The sequence below is a fragment of the Dicentrarchus labrax genome, unplaced genomic scaffold (assembly GCF_905237075.1).
Source record: "Dicentrarchus labrax unplaced genomic scaffold, dlabrax2021, whole genome shotgun sequence".
Classification (NCBI taxonomy): Eukaryota; Metazoa; Chordata; class Actinopteri; family Moronidae; genus Dicentrarchus; species Dicentrarchus labrax.
The window spans coordinates 4531883-4557658 of NW_026136708.1; the positions used below are offsets into that span (position 1 = coordinate 4531883).

Sequence of the window (25776 nt, forward strand, 5' to 3'; positions counted from 1 at the left end):
AACAGACTTTTGGGTTCTGTATCTCTGAACAGAGAACTGCTGAGATTGCACATGTCTATTTATAACTTTTTGGCACGTAGGCTAAGTTTGGATACAGATAATGACAGGAAAGAGGTGGAAGGGGAAATGAAGTGCAATGTAAATCATGGCAAGGAGTCAAACTGTCTTGGCTGCGGGAGTACAACAGCATCAATCTCACCTCGAGAACAGCCTCTTTATCCAGCGGATAAGGAGTTGCTACTACGTGCTGTGTGTGTGTCAGTCCCATGAGTCGGGCTGTTAGATGTCATCCACTTCTCAGATTGAAATCTGCCATACTGATCATAAGGGAAACAGGGCAGACAGACTGATAGTGTTGAGATTGACTGTGATAATGAAGAAGGAGGCAAGGGCCCTGTAGCCATCACTAGACACACACACACACACACACACACACACACACACACACACACACACACACACACACACACACACACACACACACTCACTGTTCTATTTGCTGAATGTAAATAAGCTGCTGCTCAACCCAGGCACTTAAAGGGATTTTAGTTTTGTCTTTGCTAAATCATTAACCAATGCCAAACTCTGACCACTGTGAAAACAATGCAAGGGGAGTTCTTGAGATTGGAGAGGAAAACAAGTATGATGCCTCTGTACCTGATGAAGAGCCAACCTGGACTCAAAATGCTGAACTCTCTCTCATTTAATTCATTAAAGAAAAACTGTCACCAACATTAAATACTGAGAGTTGAAAGTAAAATTCTCAACCTGGGAAACAAAACTATCTCTCCATTTTGTAGGTATTCTGGAACTTTTGATCACATTACATGATCTTCATCACGAGATAGAATTTTTCCCAGTTGTCATGGAATTGTACAGTTGATGTTAAAATTCCCCTGTTGGAACAGTTTAAGGATTTTCTGTCCACATTGACTTAAAAGCTGAGACTTGATCAACAAATCCTTCATTAATATTAAATTTCTGCATATAACAATTGTATGCTAACATTTGTAGATATAAACACAGAGGACACAAGTAAACGTGGAGACATTCTGACTGAATGTTATGGTGTCAAATCAAATGTGAACCTTATCTGAGCCATTGGTTTGTGGAGTACTGCTTTGGCGTTATGGTCATAGCTATGGCGATTAGTCTGAGCCACCGGAGGTGATGTACTGGGACCATAATTTACTAAATGAACATCATGCTGTATGGAAGAAGACTTGAAACTAGAGATTGAGACCATAAACTCATTAGGAAACTGTTTACTGAGCTCATAAATCAAGTGAGAAGTCAGCTCATTCTCCATTAGATTCTATGGTATTGGTGTGTTATTGCAGCCAATGGAGCTCCCCCTGCTGGTCATTACATAGAATGCAGGTTTAAGACACTTCCACATTGGCTTCACTTCACAGAAGCTCTGTTAATTATATATGCTGTAAATTTCTCGATTATACTGACATATATAGGACCGGAATTCTTCTCCAAAATAAACATTTGTAATGATTTTGAAAAACACTACTACAACGAAAACAGCAAAAAAGGTTTGCCCTGGCAGCCAAAGACACAGGTGTGGGCTATCATTCTAGCATAACTGGACAATTGGGGAAATGGAAACTCAGCCAGCTCAAATATGAAATGGAATGTTCCCATGTTGAGCACTGTTCATTGGAAGCTCCACCTTTAAATTTTTAAACTTTAATGTCAGGGGCTTTAACGTTTTCTGAAGTTTCCCTGTTTCTTTTGGACCGCCTTCCTATTCCTAGTTATTTTGTTGTAAAATCACCTGAAGCAATTTCAGTTGAATGGAAGCGTGGAGCTGAATTCAGAGTCAGAACAGAAAAGTTGCCCATAAGGGTGGAGGGAGGGAGAGGGACCCATACAGAGAGAGAGAGAGAGAGAGAGAGAGAGAGAGAGAGAGAGAGACCCTGAGCGGGCATGACTGCTGGAGCTCTGACAGGAAACTTTGTTCAGCAGCAGCAGCAGTCAGACTCCACCGCTTCAGCCGCAGTTTGCCGTCTGAAATGCACTTGACTGGGAGTGCGGAGTTTCTGTGAACTCATGGCTCTCCATCTCATTCACCGACAGCCCGTCACTGAAGATAACACACAGTAACCGGGACACTTTTCGAGGATAAACTTTGGAGCTAAATGACATTTATTTGCTTTTAACCCACGCTGGATATGAGGATGGAGACGCTATTTTACCTGCTTGCTTTCTTGTTGCCCCGGGTCAGTTGGGGTCTTGGGTATTCGGAGTCCAGTATTCAGACGGGACAGAGAGCGGCCAGCAGACACAGGTAGGACCTACACGCGCACAATCACACGTGCGTCAGGGTTATCAGGTGGCTCGCGCAGCTTTAGTTCAGAAAAAAAGAGAAGAGCTGCTGTTCAAAAGCTCCATTGGAAAACATGTTCATTTAAGATTTATGGTGGGTGCTGAGGGTCCCCTTAACTGCTCCTGTCATGTGGTTCCCAAACTGAGGTCCGGGGACCTTTGGGGGTCCTTTCGGATGTAGTTCTTTGGATGTATAAAACCTCTTAAAGCCCACTGGGTCGCCTGCTTCAATCACTGAGGAGCACTTTAGTATGAAAAGATCAAATGAGTGATTCCTAATCGATATGTTACTCCATAGCCTAATTTTTTACAAGAATATTCATAGTGGTTTAAATTAAACAACATTATTCCCCATCTTACCAAGAGTTTTGTGCAAAAGGAATTAAAGGCCTATCCCAAATAAAGACAGGTTGGTTTCAGAAAGTGAAGCAAATAAAAGCCTGAGCTATTAACCATAGTTGTATTAAGTAAGTAAGTAAGTAAGTAATTGATCAATCAATTGATTGCAGGGCCCAGATGTGAAGATTTGATGCTTTTCAGTTTTATATCAGTGTAAATTAAATATCTTTGTTAGTGTGAAAGAAAATGGTGTCTGAAGATGAACTTCTGGGTTCTGGAAAATCTGTGGTTAATTAATTAATAATTTTTTTTATTGATACTGAAGGTGATCTTTGCTGGCAGCCCTAATATGTTTCACTGTTACTTTAATAAACACAGCTCCTATTTATATACTCAATTAATTTACAACAAAGATCCTCCCCTATGGGGCAGAATGTCTCTTTCAGAGTCCGTAATGTAAAATTATCGGGGTAGCCTTAGCAGAAGTAAACATGGTGTTAAATTATATTTTCAGAGGAAATATCTTATTGTTGATTAATATCTCACTCTGCGGGGGGGGTCTCTGAATGGGGGGTAATGGGTGTGTGGGGGGCTGTGATGATTCAAGGGGCCCAGAGCTGGACAGGGCTTACAGGGATTATATATATTTACTGTTTCAGGGCCCCAAGTGAAAAGTTTTCAGGGGGCCTGAATTTCCAGCAGTGCTCTCAGCCTCAGCCTCGTTGGAGGGGAATTTATCATTCTGGCAAACAGCATCTTCCAGTGAAGTGAAGGTGAATGGGCTCTGCGGGGGAGTGACAAGTTGCAGGGGGTACTGAACTTGAGCTGGACATCATTAATCCAGAAGACTGATAATGTATAATTTTGGAATTTTAACAATCCCAAACTACTATTTTGCCCTCCTTTATGGGACAGTAAGGAAATCATTTAGATCTCAGCGACGGTTGATTAATAGTCGCTCATAAATCAGACATGGCTGTTGGAGTGTCTGCTCATAAAGCTGTTCATACTGTCAGTGAGCCAACACATGTATGTTTTTATTGTGCTGTTGCAGCCCCATAGTGTGTTATTAGCATGTAATTGAGCTTCTGCCTGAGGGCCCCGTGTGTGGACGACCCCCTCACCTCTATGGACAGATGTGTGTGTGTGTGTGTGTGTGTGTGAGACTTGTTTTTGTGCTTGTAAGGAATGAATGTGGAGTTTTTTGCAGATTGAATGACTGATAATGTGTGTGCGTGTGTGTAAATAAAAGGGGTCACAACAGAATGTTTGGGTGAATGGATGACAGAGTCTCTCACATGTGGTATATGTCTGCCTGCATGCCTGCATGTGTTTGTACTTAGCGTGTGTGTATGTGTGTATGCAAGGCTGGCCAGGCTTCTGGGAGTTGAGCTCCTGCAATATGAGCTTCTATCAGGTTTCTCTCCACATCTGAGCACAGTGTGCTGCTGCTACTGCTGCTGCTGTGGTTGGCCTCGTTGGTGTATGATAAAGCTGAACTGTTGAAGTGAGGGATGAGAAGTCAAGAGAAGGATAGGTGAATAGAGGAGAGGGGAAAATATACATTATCCAATTGAGAGAAGGTAAGATAAGTGAGAAGAAGGCAAGAAGATAGGACGAAAAAGAAAGATGGGGAGCCCAGTAAAGGAGACTTTGGAGAGAAGGGAGAGAAGCCGAGCAGGCGTGACAAGAGAGCATGAAAGAGTGAATACAAACAGGAGACCCGGGTCCTTAAATGCCTTCCCCCTGCTGAAACCAGTAGGCTATGAAGGAGTCAGCATGGCTGGCCTGTGACATACACACACATACAAACCACACACACACACACAAAAGTGACGCATCAGGGAGAAGAATGCGCTGGCCCTTGGCAATGCGGTTTGCCCGTCTGACATCCGTTTGAACTTAATTGATCTGTTTTGACAGATGTGTGAAGTATTCCATACGTGGTAAAGGCTGTTGAATGAACTGAAGACATCCAGCAGGGGTCTTACGGGCGGCTCAGGAGGACCCAGAGCTCTCCGACACATCTCCTGCCAAAGTGTCAGAGCTGCACGTCATCCCGTCAGCTCCAGACAGCGACAGGGGAAGCGAGGGGGCTGGGTGCAGGTGGACTGCTGATCTGTTTAGGATCATGTACAGTTTGAAGAACAAGACATTGGATCAGCACTGGAGGGGAGCAAGGAGGAGATACAGAGCATATTCCTCTCATTAATCATACTTATTTCCTCTCCCACTTTTTTCTTTAAATTAGCACTGGGGTGCTCCATACAGGGGCCATCCATGAAGATATGCACACCCGTTACTCTTGTTCAGACACTCCAGTTCAAGATGTTGTGTTGACATGAAATTTTTTTGTTGGTTATTTTAGGGCCTTATGCTTTGTGGATTGTAACAGGAAAAACTGGAGAGCGAAGAAGTGATAGTTCTGACAAACTTAATGTTCTGGGCCAAAAGCGTGTGGACAATGCACATTGTTTGTTTGTTTGTCTGTCAGCATGATTACGGAAAAACTACTGGCCTGATTTCAATGAAACTTGGTGGAAGTTTGTAGCACAGGGCAAGGAAGAACCCATTAAAATTTGGAGCGGATCCGAAACATGGGGAGGAGACACATACTATTTTTCACTTTCCTAAAACAAACAGAATTCGTCAGGCATGTAAAAAAACGTCATTGAAGTGAATGCTGTGCCGTGACTAAACGTCCAACAAAACGCAACAGCTACCTCAGACATCACTGTGGAAACAAATGCTGATGGTATGTAAGAAATAAGCAATCAGGGAGGTGATTTTTCTGGAATAATCAGGAATTACGGATTTTCCGACATCTCTGACCCTATTGTAATTAAAGTGGATGTTGTGCAGATTTGCATATAGTCCACAGAAGACTGGACTTTTTGCGTAGCGCCTGTTCAGTTTTTTCATGATTTGGCCTCGGATTTAGCCCCATGAATGAACCCTATATGTAATATCATATAGTGTGCTTCCAACTTTGTGGCAGCAGGGGAAAGCCCTTTCCTGTTTCAGTGTGACAGTGCCCCTCTGCACAAAGCCAGGCTTATAAAGAAAAGCTTTTCCCAGTTTGGTGTGGAAGAAGTTGACTGACCTACACAGATCCCTGAGCTCAACCCCATGCAACACCTCTGGCATGACTGTATCGCCCAAAGTGAGTGCCAGACTAGCCTTGACCACACACTATGTATCACTGTCCTACATGGATATCTCCTTGCTGGAAAATTCCACAGTCACAGTTTTTTTTTCAGTTTTTAATCCACTCACAAAATTTGTTACAGTAAGAATGTTACTGTAATATAGGCATTTCTGTGCTCTGCCTACATCCAGTATGGCCAATGACACTTAGTTCATGGCTTTTCTGTGGTTGAAAGGAAGTTTGGAAAATGTTCATAAATTCATAAATTCTAATGGTTATAGAGTATATATAAGGAATTATCCTTGAGATGCTGTAGGGATAGGAACTCTGGCCATAGAGAGAGACTTAAGGTCTGTAACTAAGCTTCTTTTGATAATTGCCCTGGAGAAACTAATCAACCCCAGTGGCACCAGTGCAGCAGAAGCAGACTGCTGTAGTAACTCATTACAGCTTCATTGTGTGCAGAAACCTAATGTTGATCAGTTATGACGATGACAAATGTAAATTGGCCTCTTGTCCATCATAAGGAAAAAAGTCACATCTAACCATTGGCTCAAGACACACAGTAGATATTAAAATGTACAGCTGCCAGTGTAAGGTTACCAGTTACAGATTGTATCCCTTTATTACCCTTTGATTTAGCAAGTGAACTGATCGTACTGCAGTTCAAGAATAAACGCTGACTGTAACTGGATCGGATCTCTGTCTGCACTTTAGGGCACTGATTCTGATGTCAGCTGCATTTTTGGCTCCATGGATGGTAATGGTAATATCTCAACTACTATTGGATCGATTTTTCCTCCAGGACCACCATGAAGTAGAAATTTGTGGTTTTGAGTGAAATGCCTTGACAATGAATGCATTTCCATGACATTTACTACAGACATTCATGTCCCCCTTGGGGTGAAATGCAATAACTTTGATGATTCATTTTTCATGTTTGGCCATCATCAAGTTAAATTTGACAAAGTACTTACTAATTACATTAGCTGCACTCTGTGTTTAGTGCTAATTAGCACGTCAGTATGCTAACATGCTAAACTAATATGTTTGGAACATGATAAACATAATAGCTGCTAAACATCACCGTGTTAGCATTGTAATTGTGAGCATATTAGCATGCTGATGTTTGCATTTAAAGGTTCAGAGTGTAACAGAAGGAAGTATTGGTAGAAATGGAATATAGTATTCATAACTATGTTTTCATGAGTGTATAATCATCTGAAAATAAAAATGTTTGTTACCTTCAAATTAGCCTTTTTTTTTAAATTTTTTTACAGATGCACCTTGTATGTAGTCCACCATGTTGGACCGCCACATTTCTACAATAACCCAGAATGGACAAACCAAACCTGACCTTTCACATTTTTCCCGCATTTTACTGCCACTGTTGTTTCTCCTCCATGCTTGGAAGGGGAGGGTGAAGCGAGTGAGTTGCAATCCTACACACTGGACCTTTAACCTAAGTAGCTACTTAAGTAAGTATAGCCTTACAAGCCACTAGAATGGCTGTAGACTCCTGTTTCTTAGTGGTCCGAAAGACCCAATTATGTTAAAGCTTCAAGATTATATATTTCTCACAATGTAAGATGGTGAAAAAGGTTACTACAATGGTGATAGCATACAAAAATGCACCTTGCCAGGCAATTAGACTGTAACAGGATTGTCCTCTTCTTGACCAAACCTTGGAAAGTATCCAAACTCACTTCATCTGTGTGATTTTCTGCTCTCTGCTAATTAGGGCCGTAAACAAATCTCATTATATATGGTAATACAAATGTGGGAAAAGGGATCCTTTCCAGTCACAGCCATTGTAACCTAATTACCATAGTTCCCAGCATGCATTTCATTTGAGAAAGCTTTCTTAACCTTGTTTAGATAAAGTTACAGAATACTATTAGAGATTTGGATCCGTTCCCAATGTTCATCCCGTACCACCACACATGAACAATTGGAACTATAAACCTCCTCTCAACACTACTGAACATTGCATTTCAGAACAGCTAATAAAGTTTTACCTGCATAAATAGTCTGTACTATTTTGGTAAACTGCAGTTTTAAGGCTTTGAGGAGGCTTATGTTTCAAATGCACATGCCTCCATAAATGGTTAACATTCAAGTGAGCTACAAAAAAACCCATGCCGACCTCCGAACGCTGACGTATCTGAGCAATAATGCTAAAGGGAATGGCAGGATCATTGGACATTCTCCGTATATCTCTGTGACCGCCAGGCTAAACAATCAGAGAGAAGTTTACACAGTCACACTGTCCCTTGATGTTGGAACGAGGCCAAAGGGAAAATGGTGTGTGTGCGAGTTAAGCTGCATTTTAAGACAGCGCAGAGAGACTGGAAGAATGTGTGAGTGCGCGTTTGTCTGTTGGCGTGCGATCACTCAAGTGTGAGTGAGTGCACTCGAGTGTGTATGTTGTCGTCTGTGACAGTCTGTGTGCTTTCCGGTGTGTGTTTAGGGGTATACCTTTAAAAGGACGTTGGAGGGGTGCTTGACCTTTTGGGCCACAGTTCAAACAGTGAGACACACCCCTTTCCATCCACTCATTCAGGTCGCTGTCGAAGCCTTCCCTTGAAGCTAAACGACAGGTCCCTCAACAATAGGCGCCGTCAAGTGATTTCTTTGTTTAAGTAATAAAACCTCAGCTCCCCCTTTTCTTTCTTTCATTCCTTCTTCCTCCCACTTACTCTCCATGTTACTTTTGTCACTGACTATTCTGGTTTTACCAACAATTCTTCTCTGTCAGACTCATGCAGAGATGCTGTTGAATAAAATGAACCTGGTATGTGTGGGTTGAGCCATCAGACGTCACAACTTCCTGCTTGACTATGAAGAGTCTGTCTTCAGTTTTATAAGGGGGTGAAATTTATTGGGAAATAAAGTGATGCTCAGACAGGTGCAAGAGTTCCACTCCCGCTGAGTTATGGCTCTATAAATAAAAATAAGACGTGTACAATGGAAGTTTCACTGCTCGGTCTCTGGCAGAGAGGTAATGAAAGCATTGTTTGTATGTATGTGTATAGGTGAAGGACAAAGTGTATTTGTGTTAGTTAACATGCATACAAGTTTGTTTGGGTTTGTTTCCTGTGCTTGTTTGTGTATTAGTCTAGGTGTGCTTTATCAAATGCATTAAATCAAACTGCTCCTGATGTGCTAATCCCACTTCCTGTGCCAAGTTTTTGTCATTTGATGGTATGGCAGAGTTTATGCTCACCCTTATTAGTGTTGTCTGTTTCCTTGTTTGCACCTTTCATTATATATGTCCATGTCAACACACTGTTTTCTCATTTCTTTCCCTTTTAAACTGCTATAGTCAATATGTTTGTGTTGCAATAATGGTTCATGTGACAAGGAAGTGGTCGCTCATAGGGACAAACACGCAGAGAATTTACCAGACTCTTTCCCTCAGCCATATAGAGGTTTATAGCAAATTTCAGCTCATTGTTTTGTTTTTTACGGGTTTTGGACAACTTTACGAGTTGGTGGAGACCAAAAGCAGACTGAAAGTTGGACATGCATTGGATAGGTGAACACAGACGCAATTCCAAATGATAATGTTCCTGTATCTGCTAGGTGTGTAAATGAGCAACTGTCTGCTAACAAGTACATCATAATAACTTAAAAGGTAATAACATGTTAACGTTGTGTTACAGCTTGTATCCACTGCCCCCAAGTGGCAAAAAAGTTTTTTAAAAATAGCACTTGCAATGGTTTTGGTTTGTATCGCACACGTGCACAAATATGAACACACACAAGCACCCGGCAGTTGAAATACTGTTCCACCGATTGGACCAGGATTTAAAATGGTTTTACAAGGTAGGAAATGCATTCAAGTCTTCCTACTTGTAAAACTGAAACAAAGTACGACACAAATTCTTTGGTTTTACAAGAGAGAAGGCATTAAGGATGAGGACTAACTGGTTGGTTAGCCAGTCCACGTCTAGTTAACTGTCTCTGATACGGCACACAGTCACTTCTTTAGGTCTTTTAAGGGAAGCATGAGACCCAAATGGGGCTAAATATTACCCCAAAATTCAACCTGATGTATTTGGTATATTTGGAAACTTGGGATCTCCACTAGAATTTCAAATAAAGCTTTGTAGGTTTTAACATTGTTTGGCTGCACAGCATGAGTCTGTAAAGACCGGTCCGCTAACGGGGCACTGAGGTTTGACGGTTCAAACTACTTGACAGTTTAAACTCAAAGAAAGCATTGTGTGTGTAGTTTTACATTTCTGTCTTTATCTGCTGCTGTCAAGCATTCCACAAATACATATTGTAGTTATAAACACTCAGTAATATGTGCAGGAACTGGACTGTTTATGTGCAGTGTTTTCTTCTGGTGCTGATATTGTAAGGGAAACAGGGAGATGAATACGCCATTGAAGGGAGACCAAGCTCTCAAACACACACACACACACACACACACACACACACACACACACACACACACACACACACACTCAATTATCTGTTAAACACCTTGTTAGGCTGTCAACTGCAATCTTTGTGTGGAATTGGCATCAGTTTATAAAGGTATATGCTATTATGTTTAAGTAAAGTGGAAACTAAGCAGGTCATTATTTTTGTGTGTACGTGTGCATCTGCATGTCTTACTGCCTGTGTGAGTGCCTCGTCTGCCTGTGTGTCTCTTGTGAATGTACAAATGTGTGTGTTTGTCTGTTAAATGGTGTGTGTGTGCGCTTGTAATTGTATTTTACACTTATGGAAACGATGCCAAGTCTAGTTAGTGGACTTTCATCTAAGCGATTTCTCTGCGGCCATTTGGATTAATGGGACTTTATTGGATTACTGTTTGGAATGCTTAACTTCACGCCGGTTAGAGAGAGACAGAGAGAGAGAGAGAGTGAGGGGGGGGGTTGAGGGGTTTTGGTGCTGAAATGTTGTTTTGAAGGTGTCACCCATGCGACAGAAAACTTGCTTGCAGGCACACATGCAGGGGCGCAAATAAACAAATTCTCTGAACTCTCTTTTGTGAAGGGCATATGCCCCGGCACCAGCACATGCGCACACACACCCACACACACACACTCTTTCAGTGCTGCTCTAACACTTAGTCATTCTCCTACAAATATAAAGGATCCTCTTATGTATTTCACTGGAGTGAGGAGTCCGTGATGGAAAGATGGAAAATGAACCAGCAGGGAGGGTGGTATGTACAGTAAGTGTGAGAGACGGAGGGAGTCGTGTGTATGCACGTGTATGTGTGCGTATGCATCCACATCTGTGTCTGCTCAGTTGTGAAAAAAAAGGGATGGTTTATTTATATGAGACACAGTGCCTGTTCTCCATCAGCGAAGATAGGGCGTTAAAGTTGCCAACTTTATATTTTATCTGCTGTGTCTGTGACCCTGAGAGTCAGTAAGTCAGGATAATAGATTGGCAGAGCTGGCCCACTGAATCACAGTGACAAAAAAATAACACAGTTGAACTGCAGGGGGAAGAGACGGAGCTGTTTTGATATATCACTGCTGTCTTTTTTTACATGTTCCCTATCCCATCTGCACTGGTCCAACTCCTGATGGAGATGTTAGATTCCTGTTTCTTCTAGTCAACTTTTAGTCCAACATACACAGCACAGTATAACAAACCTCAGAACAAGATAACCCAGCAAAACCCCTCACACGGCATAATGCAATAAGGATCACTGCGATGAACCGCAAGACTCTGGGAATGCATGAGGAGGAGAGACAGCTGTGTTTGGAAGCACTGATGTTGGCTGATTTCAGATGTATGGTGGCAGAGTTTGGAATCAACATCGCTCCAAGCTCTGATAGAAACATTAAATACAATGCAACAAAACCACAAAATAGCAAAGCAAGACGTAATACAATTCAGTGCGTATAGCTGGAGGAGAATGAGGAATGTGGATCACCGTGAAGAACCGCAAATCTCTGGAAAAGGATTTACAGAACTGTTTGGATGCATGAACACTGGCTGATTTCAGCCAAATGACATTCACTTATGCTCGATTGGGTGTTGACTCCAGGCTGAGCTTAATCCCCCCAAAATTAGTATTTATTTCAAATCAGCTCAAAGCAACATGATACACTGTGAATATACAAAATAGTTTCAAAATGTGTCTGCACAAGCTTTTTCTATCTGAAATCCATACTCTTCAAGAATACATTATGCCTTATTTTGCAGAAAAACATCACACAGATTACTAACCTACAGTGCTGTACAGCTCCCATGCATCAATCATCAGGCATAAAGTATGGCATCCATTATATTGAGATCCATGACAGGAACCTTTTTTTTCCATTTGATTTAATCAATTGCTTTAGAATTATGCTAATTTGGAACCTTTTTAAAAGACATGATTATGATATAGGTTTCTAAATCCCATTGTGACACTGTATGTGATAGTGGGCCACACAAATAAACTTGACTTGAACTGAGTATAAGAAAAGAAAAATTGTCAAAAAGTGTTCTGTTTTTAGCTCACCTGGTAGCACCAAATTTAACCAAACTAAATTCCATTCATTGTATTAAGCTGACAGCAAAACTATCAATATAGTTAAACACAGCTAGAGGAAAGTGAGAAAATATAAGTCAAGTGACCCTTTGACCTTTACAGTAGAGTCATGACAGTTAATTAGTCCTGTTCACTTTCCCACGTACAGTAGCAACAGGACCAGGAGGTCATCGGGGGCAGGGGAGGATGATAAACTCTTTCTGTCAGTCAGACAAGCTTTGGAATGAAGAGGAGGATCACGGTCTTAGGGGTACAGGGGAGAGGTGTAGTCACACAGAGTGGGAGAGGAAAAAAAACAAGTTGGAAGGGAGAAGGAGATATTAAACATAGATGTAGAGGAAAAGACACAGGTGGAGAGGGATGAATTGAAAGAGACAGCAAGGGTGAGAAAAACTGTGAGATGGGAAGAAAGAGATCCAAACTGACAAGGAGGGCCTAAAAGGAAAATGAAATGAGTTACACAGCGGGAGACATGTAGAGAAAGAGTGACAGACACAAAGACAGACAGAAAGAGACATAGAGAGACTGCCTGACAGACATGAAGACAGACAGAGAGAGGAAAGCTGCTGATTGACTCTTCAGCATGAAGGAACTCCTTGTATGCTCCAACTTTTATCTGTAAACCCTTCATAGTTCTGCTCAGATTAATCTGTGAGCGACACTAATTGGCCATAATAACCACTGGGAAATAGCAGTGGATGGGGATTCTGGGTAATATGAAAATGATGATAGAAAGCGACTGAAGGACGTCTGTGTCTTAAATCTCACTGCAGTTGTTATCGAGAGAGATATCTGTGGGTCGAGGGAGGTCAGAAGGGATGAGGACAAATTGAGGAGCTTGTAGACTGGGAGAGTATGTGGGTGTGTGTGTGTTTCTTGTAATTTTGTCCCTTTGAGTTTGAGTTTAAGACGTATTTATTGAGGACATTTTTGTTGTGTGGAATCATGTTGGACAGCCTACACTTCACATGGGGTTGTTTTAGAGGGTTAGGAATATTAAAATAAAGTTTTAAAGCTTAAAGCTGCTATAATCAGTATTTTTTTTATCAACACTGGACCAATTGTAATGTGGAAAGTTGCTCATAGTAATGCATCCACCGCTATTTCAGGCTCAGCATCAGCTCTCCGGCACCAAAGGGGACAGTCATAGCAACTAGCTGGTGAACATAGTGAAACATCCAGCAGCTATGAGTGAGATATTTCCCCAAGGAGTTGGTTGAGAGAGAAAAAGTACTTAAATGGGAGTGAATATTCCACTTACATTTGCCAAGTGTTGCCAGAAACACAGCTCCAAATAAATGTATAATAAACGTTGCTCTGTGTGTGCTGGTGTAAAAAAGCAACTCGCAAACTATATCAATTAAAATCAATGACTCAAGGTGAAATCTCAATTAGAGTAAGAGTTAAATCTCCTGCATAAAAGGAGATTGAACCTCAAGTGTTTCACCATAACTTAGACTGTCACCTTAAATCAAATGATTTATTGCAATTTTAAATGGGCTACCTGCTCTACACAGCCATTTTTAGCTGGTTTTCCAGCTGCACAAAGACATAAAGTGCACCATCAGCACTCTCATCTGTCCTCCGTCGTATCAAAATGAAGTGTTGTTGAAGGAGAGTTTTAAATAGGGGGGTTCATTAGCAAAAAAAGTTCAGATAAGCCAAGGTAGCTAACTGCAAAGCATGAGAGCCAAAGTAAACAACTGACAGCAAACAGCAGCTCAAGGTATCTCTTAGTTCCTTCAGAGGTGCTGGTAGGTGTATTTTTTCACTCTGGACAGAACCTGGCTAGCTTTCGCTCCCTGCTTCCAGTCTTTGTGCTAAGCTAGGCTATACAAGTTGTCCTGTCTCCACTTCTTCTTACCATTGCTGTTATCCTTGTTGCTATCCCCCTTCTAGCTCAGCACAGTCGGGGGAAAGACAGGGGCCGACTCCAGATACACTCTTTAGTTTCATTTCCTGTCAAACATCTGAAATGTTTGGAGATTAATGTGGAATCATACACATCCGAGAGGCAAGAAATTGTATTCCCACTGTAATGTTAATGGTGGTTATTCACATGGATATGCAGTATAAACACTATGAGGTTATGTGTATGTGTGTCTTTGTGTGGGTTGGTTGGTGTGGAGTTGGGGAGGCATACAATGGAAGCCATTGTTCAAATCATGCCGTTATCCTGAACTGATCTGACATTTGCACCAGCGGACAATTTTATCTTGAATGTTGTACAGAATAATAATCAGTCAGGGGTTTGAGATATTTATCTGGAACCTCACAGTCAACAAGTGACCAGATCTTTGATTATTATATCCCCAGATCTTTCCTCTTTTTGCTTGGAAACAAAGAACAGCAGCAGGGTGTATACAGAGTGTGTAAGAGGGCTGCTATGTTATGTTGTAAACTCACAGTAAACTGCCAGTCATTCATTTGTCATTTCCTCTTGCCTGCGTGTGTGTGTGATTTCATAGGAACTGGTGTGCTTATGTGGTGACACGCACTGTTAGCTGTGTGATGGAGGATGGGGTGGAGACGTACATCAAACCAGACTATCAGCGCTGTACCTGGGGACAGTGTCCCAGAGTTGCGTGAGTATCTATTTCTCTTTTCTTTCATAGTTCATATCTCCTCTTATTCTGCCTCTTTGTTGATGGAATATAATCTAATCTGTATTCAGTCTTGCTCCTCCAGCTTCCTGTCCTCAGTTCCACAGAAGTTTGTATCCATCCATGTTCTCTCCCTTTCCTGTCTGTGGATACTGAATACATTCAGCTCTTTTCATTTTCTGTCTGGAGAGTCTGCTCAGGAAAGTGTCCGGTTGTGTCTGGGCTTGTGTGTTGCCAGAAAGAACATCAGTACAGACATACTTACAGTATTTGGCTGGTTAATCCCAATTAGGACGTACTGGTCTCAAACTCACACATATTACTGTGGTGGAGCTCCAGTAAGCCTGGAGCTAAGCCTGTTTGCAGGCCTGAGGATATTTAATATTACAAATATTGGAGCAAATTTACTATAGATGTGATTTATCTCACCGTTTTTCCTAATGTAGACGTTATGCTTGCAAGATTGCAACATTAATCAAGCTCTCCTGATGTTTTTCCTCTTTTGAAGTTTTCACCATGTTGTTTGACCCTGTCCTGGCTGCTTGATCCTCATGCCTGCCAGGGGCCTCGGCCTAAACCTGGACTATGCTAAGAATGAAGCCGACAGGGGTTCCAGGCACCACAGTCTAGTCTCCTGCCCTGTAAAAACAATCTCTTCTTCTTACTCTGTCGTTTTTTTCTTTTTATGACTCTCCTCCTTTCTTACTCTTTCTCTAACTCGACTAACTCCTCCTCCCGCCATCTCTCCAAGCCTGGTTTTTGTTTTCCCTCTGAGACTACGTCGGATCCCTTTTTCTCACGCTCTCAGAGCAGGGAGCTGGAAGATGAAATCTTTTCTATGGCACAGAAAAGGCTCTGCGATACCTACAGTGATGTTTGTGGGTTGGCATAAAGGAGAGCAGCGAGCTGAACTTTTACAGTCAGGTCTTGTTAATGTGCCTGTGACGCTGCTGCCATAAAACATTATAGAGACTTCCGGCCAGTCCTGGTCTATTTATTGCATTGTTACCGTAACAGGGAGTCTCTTCAGTCGCAGAGCTATATGACAAATTAATGGCACAGCTACGAAAGAACTATCCAAATAAAACATTCATGTTTTTTTAGGAGAAAATGTGCGCAAGAAATTTTGATTTAGTACTGGCTAAATGCAGTTGATGTCTTCTGGAAAATGAGACAAGAATAACATTTAAAGTTTACAAAGCACTTTTAATCCCATCCATCATCAGTGGATGATTTGCAGCTATTTCCAGACATCTAATGACTCAGTGCACATTAGTATCAACAGTGTGCAGCGGTGGTATTCAAAAAAAGGGTTCAGGGACCGCACAGTACAAATTTTAAATGTCAGTGTTGTGATCTGGCACAGGTCAACTTTGCTCATGTCTCAAGTTAGTCTGGAGTGTGTGACTGTGACCCAAATCAACAATAGTAAGAGTCCACAGCCACGCTAGCTGCTCTGTTGGGCTGTATGTACTCTAAGTGCTAACATCAGCATGCTGACAGGCTCAAAATAACAATTCCCATATGTTCACCATCTTAGTTCAGTGGGTTAGAATGCTAACATTTGCTAATTAGCTGTAAACACAGTACAGAAGAGGATGAACAAAATGTCAGGTATATTTTGCAGGAATGTGGTTATAAATCAAAGGATGTAGTGGATAATGTTAAAAATCTGACCCGATGAAAAGATCCAGTAGAATGAATCAATAAATCTTCAATTGAAGTTGAAGTTTCATCGCAATCCATCTAATAGTTGTCAGCACGTTGTTATAATGGCTAAACATCAAGTCATGAGTCTAAATGTAGAATACCAACTCATAAGTCCTTGTCATTAGGGTTAAATCTGATGTCAGGTCTCCGGTTTTAAGTGTAGAAAATCAGGTCTTATCAGAGCAATCAGTAAAAATAATAGTCTAGATGACATTTTGTCTCTGAAATGTATGTTTCATCCTCAGCTACCGGACATACAGGAGGCCAAGGTATAAGGTAGCTTACAAGATGGTGACAGAAATGGAGTGGAAGTGTTGCCATGGTTACTCTGGTGAAGACTGCCACAACGGGCCGAAGGTAACCACCGACACTCAGGTCAATGGAGGGCGACCCCGCGTCACACAGACGGGCTACAACACAGGCGGCGGACAGAGAGGAGAAGGTAATGGAAGATGGAAGATGGAAATCCAGATCACATCTACTTAAAATATGGTTTTTGGTTTATGTTATCAGGATACACTTCATTTGTTTTGTGAAATAGTATCAAAACTGTAACACGCTCAAGATGTGCATAGTTTGCCACATGTATCTTGTCAGTCTTTAAGGAAGTTTGTAATTGAATCCAAAGCCGATTGACAGAACGTATTTTCATGGCCTTTAACATCTAGGACTATAAATTTAAAGGTTCCATACTTTGTTGAGCAGTAAATGTGAAACATTGGCTGTTATTCATTTTCTTTTCTTTTCTCCAGGTGACACTGAGAAGATCAAACAGCTGGAGGAAACCATCCGTGGTCTGTCCAAAGACCTCCACAACATGCAGACCACCATTCATGACATGAACCAGAGGCTGTGCGTAAATGTTGTTTTCAATACATCATGTACATGTTTTATGTAATGGAGTGCCTTCACCTGCGCACCAAAATCCTGTTTACATCCAGGAAACTTAGATTTGCTTGTTGTGTCAGCCAGTACACTGGGGAATGCATATGACACTGTATAGCATTTCATGTTTATTGCAGGTTATTTCAGCAAATCGGTTTATTTAGAGAGGATATGCTTGTTTATTAACATATATACAGAGACTTTGGTAGGGTAGGAAGATATAAATAGTTAATCCTCAATAAGGGCTTAATAGAATCCTACAACCTGCCCTCTGACTTAAACTGTGCACAGTTACAGATATATTTAGAGTAAACCACACACCACTTACCTGCCTACATGATACATTTTCAAATTAAGCCATGTGGCAATTATTCTTTCATCCTCAGCTTGTCATATATTATTTAACATGCCTAATTTAAAAAAAAAACAATGATAGCCAAACCTTGAAGTAATCTCAACTCTTCTGTGTAGGCCTGGTCTGAATGGGGCCATTGTCCCTGCTGATTCAGCACAGCCACACATGAAGGAAACCATCAACAACATCCAGACCAAGCTGGACCATCTCTACAACAGGACACAGGTAAACACCATCTGTTTTTTTTTTACAGTCTTTTAAATGTAAATGCAAACATACACAGTGTGACTTTATTTCTACATTTGCTCGCTCAGGTCCATGACCAAACCCTTCTCACCATCAACAACCACCTGGTGAACGGAGGGGGCAATGAGCTGGATGGAGTGGCCAGAGGAGGAGAAGGAACTGGGGGAAACCAGCTGAACACGCTGAAGGAGGAGATACTGACGGAGCTGGAGAGAAGGGTGTCTCTGTCCTGCTCTGCCTGCCAGGTGAAGCTCAATATGTAAAAATCTGATCACTACTCACTACTCTGTTATAGCCACTTTTGGATGTCACCCTGTGTCATTTCTAGTAATAGTTTGTGTAGCAGGTTTTGACTCCCTGTGGGCTTCTGTTAAGTGATTTCTGCTGCCTAAAAAATTCTTGCCACATGCAGGCGGTAATACAAGAAAACAGCATTCCCATATAAAACACTGTGCTAACAAAAAATAAAACAAAAGAATACTGCACAAAAAACAATTGTCTTTCTACCATATCACATCCACACTGACATTATTCTCCACAAATATTTTACTAAATACTTAGCATAGCCTACTATACAAAGCATCAAAGGAAAAACTGTAATGCAGATTCTATTGTCTTGAACCAGAGCACATTTAACACAAACATATTTACATTTATTTCATTGAATTTTCTTTAATTTTAATGTAGGTTTCTTGCAGTCTCAGTATGCACTGTGCAGTTGTATTATGTATTATGTAGAAAAACATTATAAAAATAAATATTTCTCTCGGAGTACTGACAAGCACCAGGACAAAAAACACAGACTGAGCTCTTTGACTTTTAAACGAGAATTGTTAAAACCAGTAACTTCAAACAGAGGTCTGGTGTGGGGCCCCCTGACTATTTGGGCCCAGGTGTTCAGTAATCCATCCATGTGTGCTATAGAAGTACTATGCATAAGTACAGTATTGTTTTATTTTTCATTTAAATTAAAGAAGCAAAACAACCTTACAGGTAAATTTAAATGGCCTCTGATTTAGATTGCCCAATTGTTGGTGCATACTGTTGGTATGTTACTGTAGGTACTTTGAAAACATGAGGGCAAGATACACATTCAAAGTTTGGGATACAGAAACAATGGCAAAAACCTTAGCAGAAGAAACCTGACATCATTAAACAGAAGACATAGTTGATAAAAGCTGTGTACCTAGAAAAAATGATCATACTTCTTGTAATCCCTGTTTCTTTTAGGCTGGTGTGGAGGATGTGAGGCGCCAGCAGCAAGAGGACAGGGAGCGGATCCAAGCCCTGGAGAAGCGGATCAACTCCATGGACCAGCACCTGAGGCAGAGCCTAGACATCTCCCGCAGTCACACTGAACGATTCGGGGCCTGCTGCAACACAGTCACTGAGCTGGAAAAGAGGTTGTCCAATGTAGATGTCCGTGTCACCTCCACAGCAAACAAGTGCGACACTATTAAAGGTCGGCTGGATAAGGAGCTAGCCGGGACAGGTGGGGGAAAGGGAAGGGTGTCAGAGGACAGGTTGAATAGCAGACTGAGAGAATTGGAGAAGAGGGTGAATAACACGGTGAGAAAGGCGGAGCAGAGGTGCACTAACACTGGGAACAACATGAAGGACAACGTCCAGAGAGACGTCACGCAGCTGCGCAACATGGTCCTCAGTCGGCTGGATGACAACAGCTTCAAAATCGGCAAGATAGAGCTGGACGTGGCTGTTCTCGGAGATACGGTCACTGACCACAGTCGACGTTTAAGTCAGCTAGAGAACATCACAACCTTCCTGGACAGAAGGCTAACGTCGACCACAAACTTGTGCAATGAGACTTGCGGTCCTAATGGAAAAGGACGTGCGACTGATGACACTGTGAAAACCTTAGAGTGGAGAGTTGTCTCCAACCAAGACGAGATCCAGAAGTTTAACACCAGGTTAAATGATTTGTCTGTATCAGGGGACTCGCTCTCTGACAGAGTGATTAACCTAACAGACGATATCAAAAAGATAATCGATGTGACAGGAGTGAACGGCGAGAATTTCAACCGGATTGTCACAGAGGTTGAAATGTTGGGCCGTGATTTTGAGGATTGTTCTGTTTGCAGCAGTGTAGAGGAAGACTTGCGCTCGTTCGCCAACTCCACAATGATCGGCCTCAGCAAGTGCCAGACAGAGCTAACAGATCTGCGGAGAAAGGTGGACTCAGGAGAATCTGCCTGCTCTCAGGTGTGCTCTAACCTTCAGGAGGAGGTTGGACGACTCAGAGAGGAAGTGGAAGAGTGTACTGGGCAGTGCAAAAACAACATTAATGACCTGAAGACGCGCCTGGACGGTCATAGTGTCCATAGCGGGAGATTAGGAGGGGATCTGAAGTCTATCCAAGGAGAGTTGGCTGGGGTCATGGTCACATTTAACTCCATCAACAACACTCTGAAGGGCCTGGGAAGGACTGTACAGACACACGGCAACACGCTGACTGATCTGACCAACACCAAGGACAGCATCGTCTCTGAGGTAAGATGATACTGTGATGATGACGATAATATGACCAGTTACGCTGCAATTGCTAAAACACTTTGTTGATTATATTTGGCCTTTGTGACCCTTGAAAAAGAAGCAATGTTTAATCATGACCATTGTCACAAGTTACATTTGCTTATGTCTGGTGAGCAATTCAACCCAAAATTTTTTTCCCTTCTTCAGATTGTTTAATTCAAATTAAAAGATTTTAAAAAGGCCTGGAGAGTATGCATTTTTTATGTCCTTAAATGCTAAAAATGAATTGAACTTTAATAACTATCTCAGAACATTTCTCTATTTTCCTAAAACAAGTATCATAATTACATGGTAGCTATTTCCAGGAAATTTCCTTGGCAAGTATTAGGACATTAAGATGCGTTGTGCTCAATGATAACGTCAAAAATGACAATGTAACATACTGATGCTAAACAAGTATAATGCTTACCATATTTACAATTTTAGTTTAGCTTACTATACTACTAAACAGGGAATGGGAATGACATTTGTTTTTCAGGTATTTGATCATAAACCAAAGTATTATGATGAGATGATGGTGCTAAATGGGCTTACTTGCATTATTACAATTCATCCAGAGGATGGGATATTTTAAGTTTGTACAAATTCATCATGTAGGCCTTGATTTGAAGATATTTTACTCAATAAGGGAAAGTTTTGACCTGCTGGTTGCTCTAGATAAAAATTCAGGAGATCACAAGTCAGTATGATTCATCCTCTGGGGACCATAAATATCTGTACAAAATTTCATTGCAATCCATCCAGTAGTTAATTTATTTCAGTGTGGATCAAAGTGGTTCACCATAAATCCACAATACAGAGAGCCATGCTGCTAGCATGGCAAAAAAAAAAAAAAATCTAATTTGTGTAACAAAATATGAGTTATTCCCCTTGTTCCTTGTAGAAAATCCTGCGACCCCTCAGATTTATTTTACTACCCCTTTGGGGGCGGGAGCCCCAGGTTTGGAGACACTGTACTATATTACGTAGAGCTTGCCCCTCAGCTACCGTTATGACAGTGGTGATGGTAATGGTGCTGATGATCTATGTGTTGTTTCATGAAACTGCACATACTGAAAAATATCTTTTCTTTATGGGCTGTAAAAAAACCAATATGTCAATCAAACACGCTGCATGGTTATCTTGGCCACAGTGTTTTCACATAATATTATTACAGTTAGGAAAATATCTGAGCATATTACAAACACGAATCTTCTTGACGGACATGGCTTAGATAATATGCTTACATATTTTTGTGTGTATAAGATACCATAGTAAAAATAAATTGGAGCAAAGATGGAAAAAAAGTATATTTATACTAGAACTTTGTCAAAAGAGACTCAACCAAAATACACACATTAACAAGTATCCACATTCCTCTACAAGGTGGACAACTTGCAGAAGGAGGTGACAGAGCACATCGATGACTCGAAGCTCCGATTCGGCAATCTGGACAAAGAGATCCAAATAATAAGGAGCAACTATGTGACGGAGGTGGGGGAGTGCCGGCGATCCAGCGACGGCCTGGACCGAAGACTCTCCAAGCTGGAGGGAGTGTGCGGCCGCTTCGACTCTTTTTCAGACAGCCTGGAGAGGATCAAGGAGGGCCTGAACCGACATGTGTCTGGGCTGTGGACCTGCGTTAATGGACTCAATGTCACTGTAACGTCTCAAGGAGATCTTATCAACAATATCCAGAACGTCCAGCTGGAGAAAGTCCACTCCAACATACACAGACTGAACTCCTCGGTGGTGGACTTGGTCAAGGAGTTCCACAGTTTCATAGAGCAGGACTTTATGGGTGAGTAGCAGAGGACGGAGGGCATGGGATTTGACTTTTGAGAGCTAGCACTGAGTAGAAGGGAGGCAAGGCCGGGGTGAGGGGAAAATAGAATCCAGGCTGTCATCCTGAGAAGCAGCTCACTTACAGAGCCAATAAAGTCTGCAATCTGTCTGGAAGAGGAGTTTTAGTAAACATGAGGTTGAGGGGCACATCCTGAGTCACAGTAGGTTAAATGTCACAGTTCTCTTGGCTTACTCTGCTATGTTTTTTAGAATTCTTCTAAGAGATACTCGTAAAGAGGATTTTCAGGAGGGTGGTGTTTCCCAGCTGTCATTAAACATTCCTCTCCTCCAGGTCCACCTGGTCTCCCGGGCCCCCGCGGAGAGACTGGCGAGCGTGGACTTCAGGGTCTTGAAGGACCCCAAGGGAGGGTGGGTCCTCCAGGCAAGGAGGGCAAGCAGGGACCAGCTGGACCCCCAGGTAGAGACAACAAACTTTGTCTTGGAGTTCTTTGATTGCACTTTGTTTAATATAAAAACATTTACTGATTTACAAGCTTCTTGGATCTTCTCTTCTACTGTAGATATATTGTGATAAGAATGAAAAATAAACAGCAAGAGTGACATTGTTGGATAATTAACTCTGTTTTTTTATCTTTTATCTTGCTTCTCAGGTCTCAGAGGTGAACAGGGTATGTGTTGTTATTACTAAACAGCACATCAAAGCACTCGTTGCTCTTTGATCTGTGTTTCATACTAACTCCTACTCTCCGTCTCTCCTCCGCGATCAGGTCTTGCAGGGTCTGATGCCCATGTGCCCCGCCTTTCTTTCTCTGCTGCACTGACTCGCCCGATGAGGAGCACAGGAACCATAGTGTTCAACGAGGTCTTTGTCAATGAAAATAAAGTCTACGATCCCAGAACAGGTGAGTTCTAGATCGGCTGGAATTTGAACAGGTGACTGCTAAGATGAGTACTCTCCTAACTTATTTAAGATTACGTCAAGGAAAATTAGGTATATTTGAAATGAAAGGGTAAATTCACTCACATGACAAAGAAATATATTTTCTCACGTACACTAAGTGTTATTTATTCATTTGGTTTGTTGTTGTTTTTTGCATGTTTTGAGATATCGCTCTCAGAAACTTCTACCGGCACACAAATTCAGGTGTTTTTTTTCTCTTGTTGGGTGGTTATTTTGTTTTATTTCACGGAAATCAATCAGATATGATTTAAAAGTTGTTATATCTTTTTTTTAAGTTATTTTTTTGGCCTTTTGTTGATAGAGACAGCTGTAGAGAGACAGGAAAGGTGGGTAGAGAGAGAGAGGGGATGACACGCAGCAAAGGGCCGAAGGTCATATTCAAACCCGGGCCTATCTGCATGGTTAGATACAACTTGAAGTAAAAAAAAAAGAAAAAAATTAGGATGACCTGACCCTTTTGTATTGTTTCCATTCATTGACTTTGTAATGTGATCCAGCCGGTATTATTTAATTGACCTCCAAAGTTCATGAAAGCTGCTTATGTAGCTCGTCATAACACAGCAAATACACAACATTAAGTCTTCCCTGTTACCTGCTTCCCTCCTCCAGGTTATTTTACAGCTCCAGTGAAAGGGAAGTACTTCTTCAGCGGCATCCTTACGGGCCACAAGAACATGAAGATCGAGGCCGTGTTGTCCAAGTCCAACACAGGTGTGGCCAGAGTGGACTCGGCTGGGTATCAGCCTGAAGGCCTGGAGAAGCCGATGGCAGAGGCCAAACACATCCCTGGAGCTCTGGGTGTCTTCAACATTATCCTTCCCATGGAGGTAGGGGACACGGTCTGCATCGACCTTGTCACTGGCAAACTGGCCTACTCCTCGGAACCCTTGACCGTCTTCAGTGGGATGCTGCTGTACAAGACCATCTGATTGGATGTTGTCTCGCTGTAATAAGTCTCTCTGGGTGAAACTTTCAGCATGAGAGCATCTAATTTGTCTCCTTGACTGTCAGAGACAGAGCCGCTGGCTGAACAGTCAGAGAGACTGAAATAACTGGACTGGATTAATTCAGCAAGGAGGAAAATAGTTTGTATTTTACTAAATGTCCTAAGAAGGAAGGAAAGAAAACAGTTTTTGTGTTTCACAGCTTTAAAGAAAACAATTTGAGCAAAGAGCCATTGTGTTTTTATTGTATACGTTTTGTTCAGTAAAAGCCACTCCAAGGTTCTGTTATAATTCCATATTTCATGCTGGGCTCTAAACTTGAATTCTTTACTGATGACACCGTGATAACCTTCATGTCTCACTTGTGTTGATGAAAGTAAGATGATAGCATTAGATTGGAGGGTTTTTGTGTTTGTTTTTTTGTAATCCACCCACATCATATCAAATGTTCAGAGGTTATTGCACCCTCATTTTTCTAAAGTAGTTTCTTTTCTTCATGATCACAGTTTCAATTTGACCACAAGAAAATTCCCAGAAACGTAACGCTGAATGCCAATTGTCTCGGAAAAATTGCAGAGTGATGTAGGCGGAGGGGACACAGTCCAAACCACTATTCTTTAGAAGGAAATGCACAAATGAAGTCACTGACAGTTCAGTGGAGGAACCACAGGATTGTATAAATCATACAACAGCAAAACAATAAGACCATTTTAGGACATTAGCTATGCCCAGAAAGCAGCAGGCGGAGGATAACCAGGAGGAAGAATGGGGGATTTTTTTACTCTGTCCTAATAAGGGCCATCTAAACTTGGTGGAGGATCAAGTATTTAAAGTCATGAAGCTGTTACTATCAGTCTATCTTACATTGGATTTTTCATGTAGAGCTAATAATAACAAACAATGAAGCTACACATACTATATTTGCTATTTCTATGCTTCAAATCCCACCTCTTCCATGATTACACATACTTACTGCCTTTAGAAGTCTAATTAAAGAAGAAAAATCAAGTTTGTAGATATTTTTGAATGGATTTCAAAAGGAACATTGCACCTTTTCTGCTAGGTCAGTACAGCAGAATGGGCTGCATACTGCATTATATTTACATTATTACATGAAGCAATATCATCAGGGTTTGTTCACAATGCATATTTTTCAAAATGTTTCCTCTGTGCCTAGTGTGGGAATGTCATTTTCTATGTTCCTATGCATTGTATAACCTTGAAAGAATGTAAATATTGTTCAGCAATTTTGCCCGTACAAGATTTTTATGAGTTACCACTTCACCTTGCCAGGTACTGTATATGTTTTGTATGTTATTGTCACATGTGTGCCTGAAATACAGATACCCAGTTTTACACAGCTGATGTCAACAGTCTCACTTTTATCTGGATTCTGTTCCTT

The 25776-nt window shown here is 41.5% G+C and overlaps 1 protein-coding gene across 1 annotated transcript; it reads left to right on the forward strand.

Annotated features, from left to right (window-relative positions):
* The first annotated feature begins 1892 nt into the window (after positions 1-1892).
* emilin1a (elastin microfibril interfacer 1a) lies at positions 1893-25734 on the forward strand. Its single transcript, XM_051408076.1, has 12 exons — positions 1893-2299; positions 14804-14920; positions 16894-17090; positions 17401-17500; positions 18005-18113; positions 18203-18379; positions 19365-20642; positions 22050-22464; positions 22801-22926; positions 23120-23137; positions 23237-23371; positions 24040-25734. The coding sequence occupies exons 1-12, from the start codon at positions 2184-2186 to the stop codon at positions 24357-24359; spliced, it is 3108 nt and encodes a 1035-aa protein (XP_051264036.1). The 5' UTR covers positions 1893-2183; the 3' UTR covers positions 24360-25734.
* The last annotated feature ends 42 nt before the right edge of the window (positions 25735-25776 follow it).

Coding starts and splice junctions, on each gene's coding strand:
- emilin1a (XM_051408076.1), top strand. CDS start 2,184: ATGAGGATGGAGACGCTATTTTACCTGCTTGCTTTCTTGTTGCCCCGG. Junction 20,643..22,049: donor AGGACAGCATCGTCTCTGAG/GTAAGATGATAC, acceptor TTCCTCTACAAG/GTGGACAACTTGCAGAAGGA. Junction 22,465..22,800: donor CATAGAGCAGGACTTTATGG/GTGAGTAGCAGA, acceptor CCTCTCCTCCAG/GTCCACCTGGTCTCCCGGGC.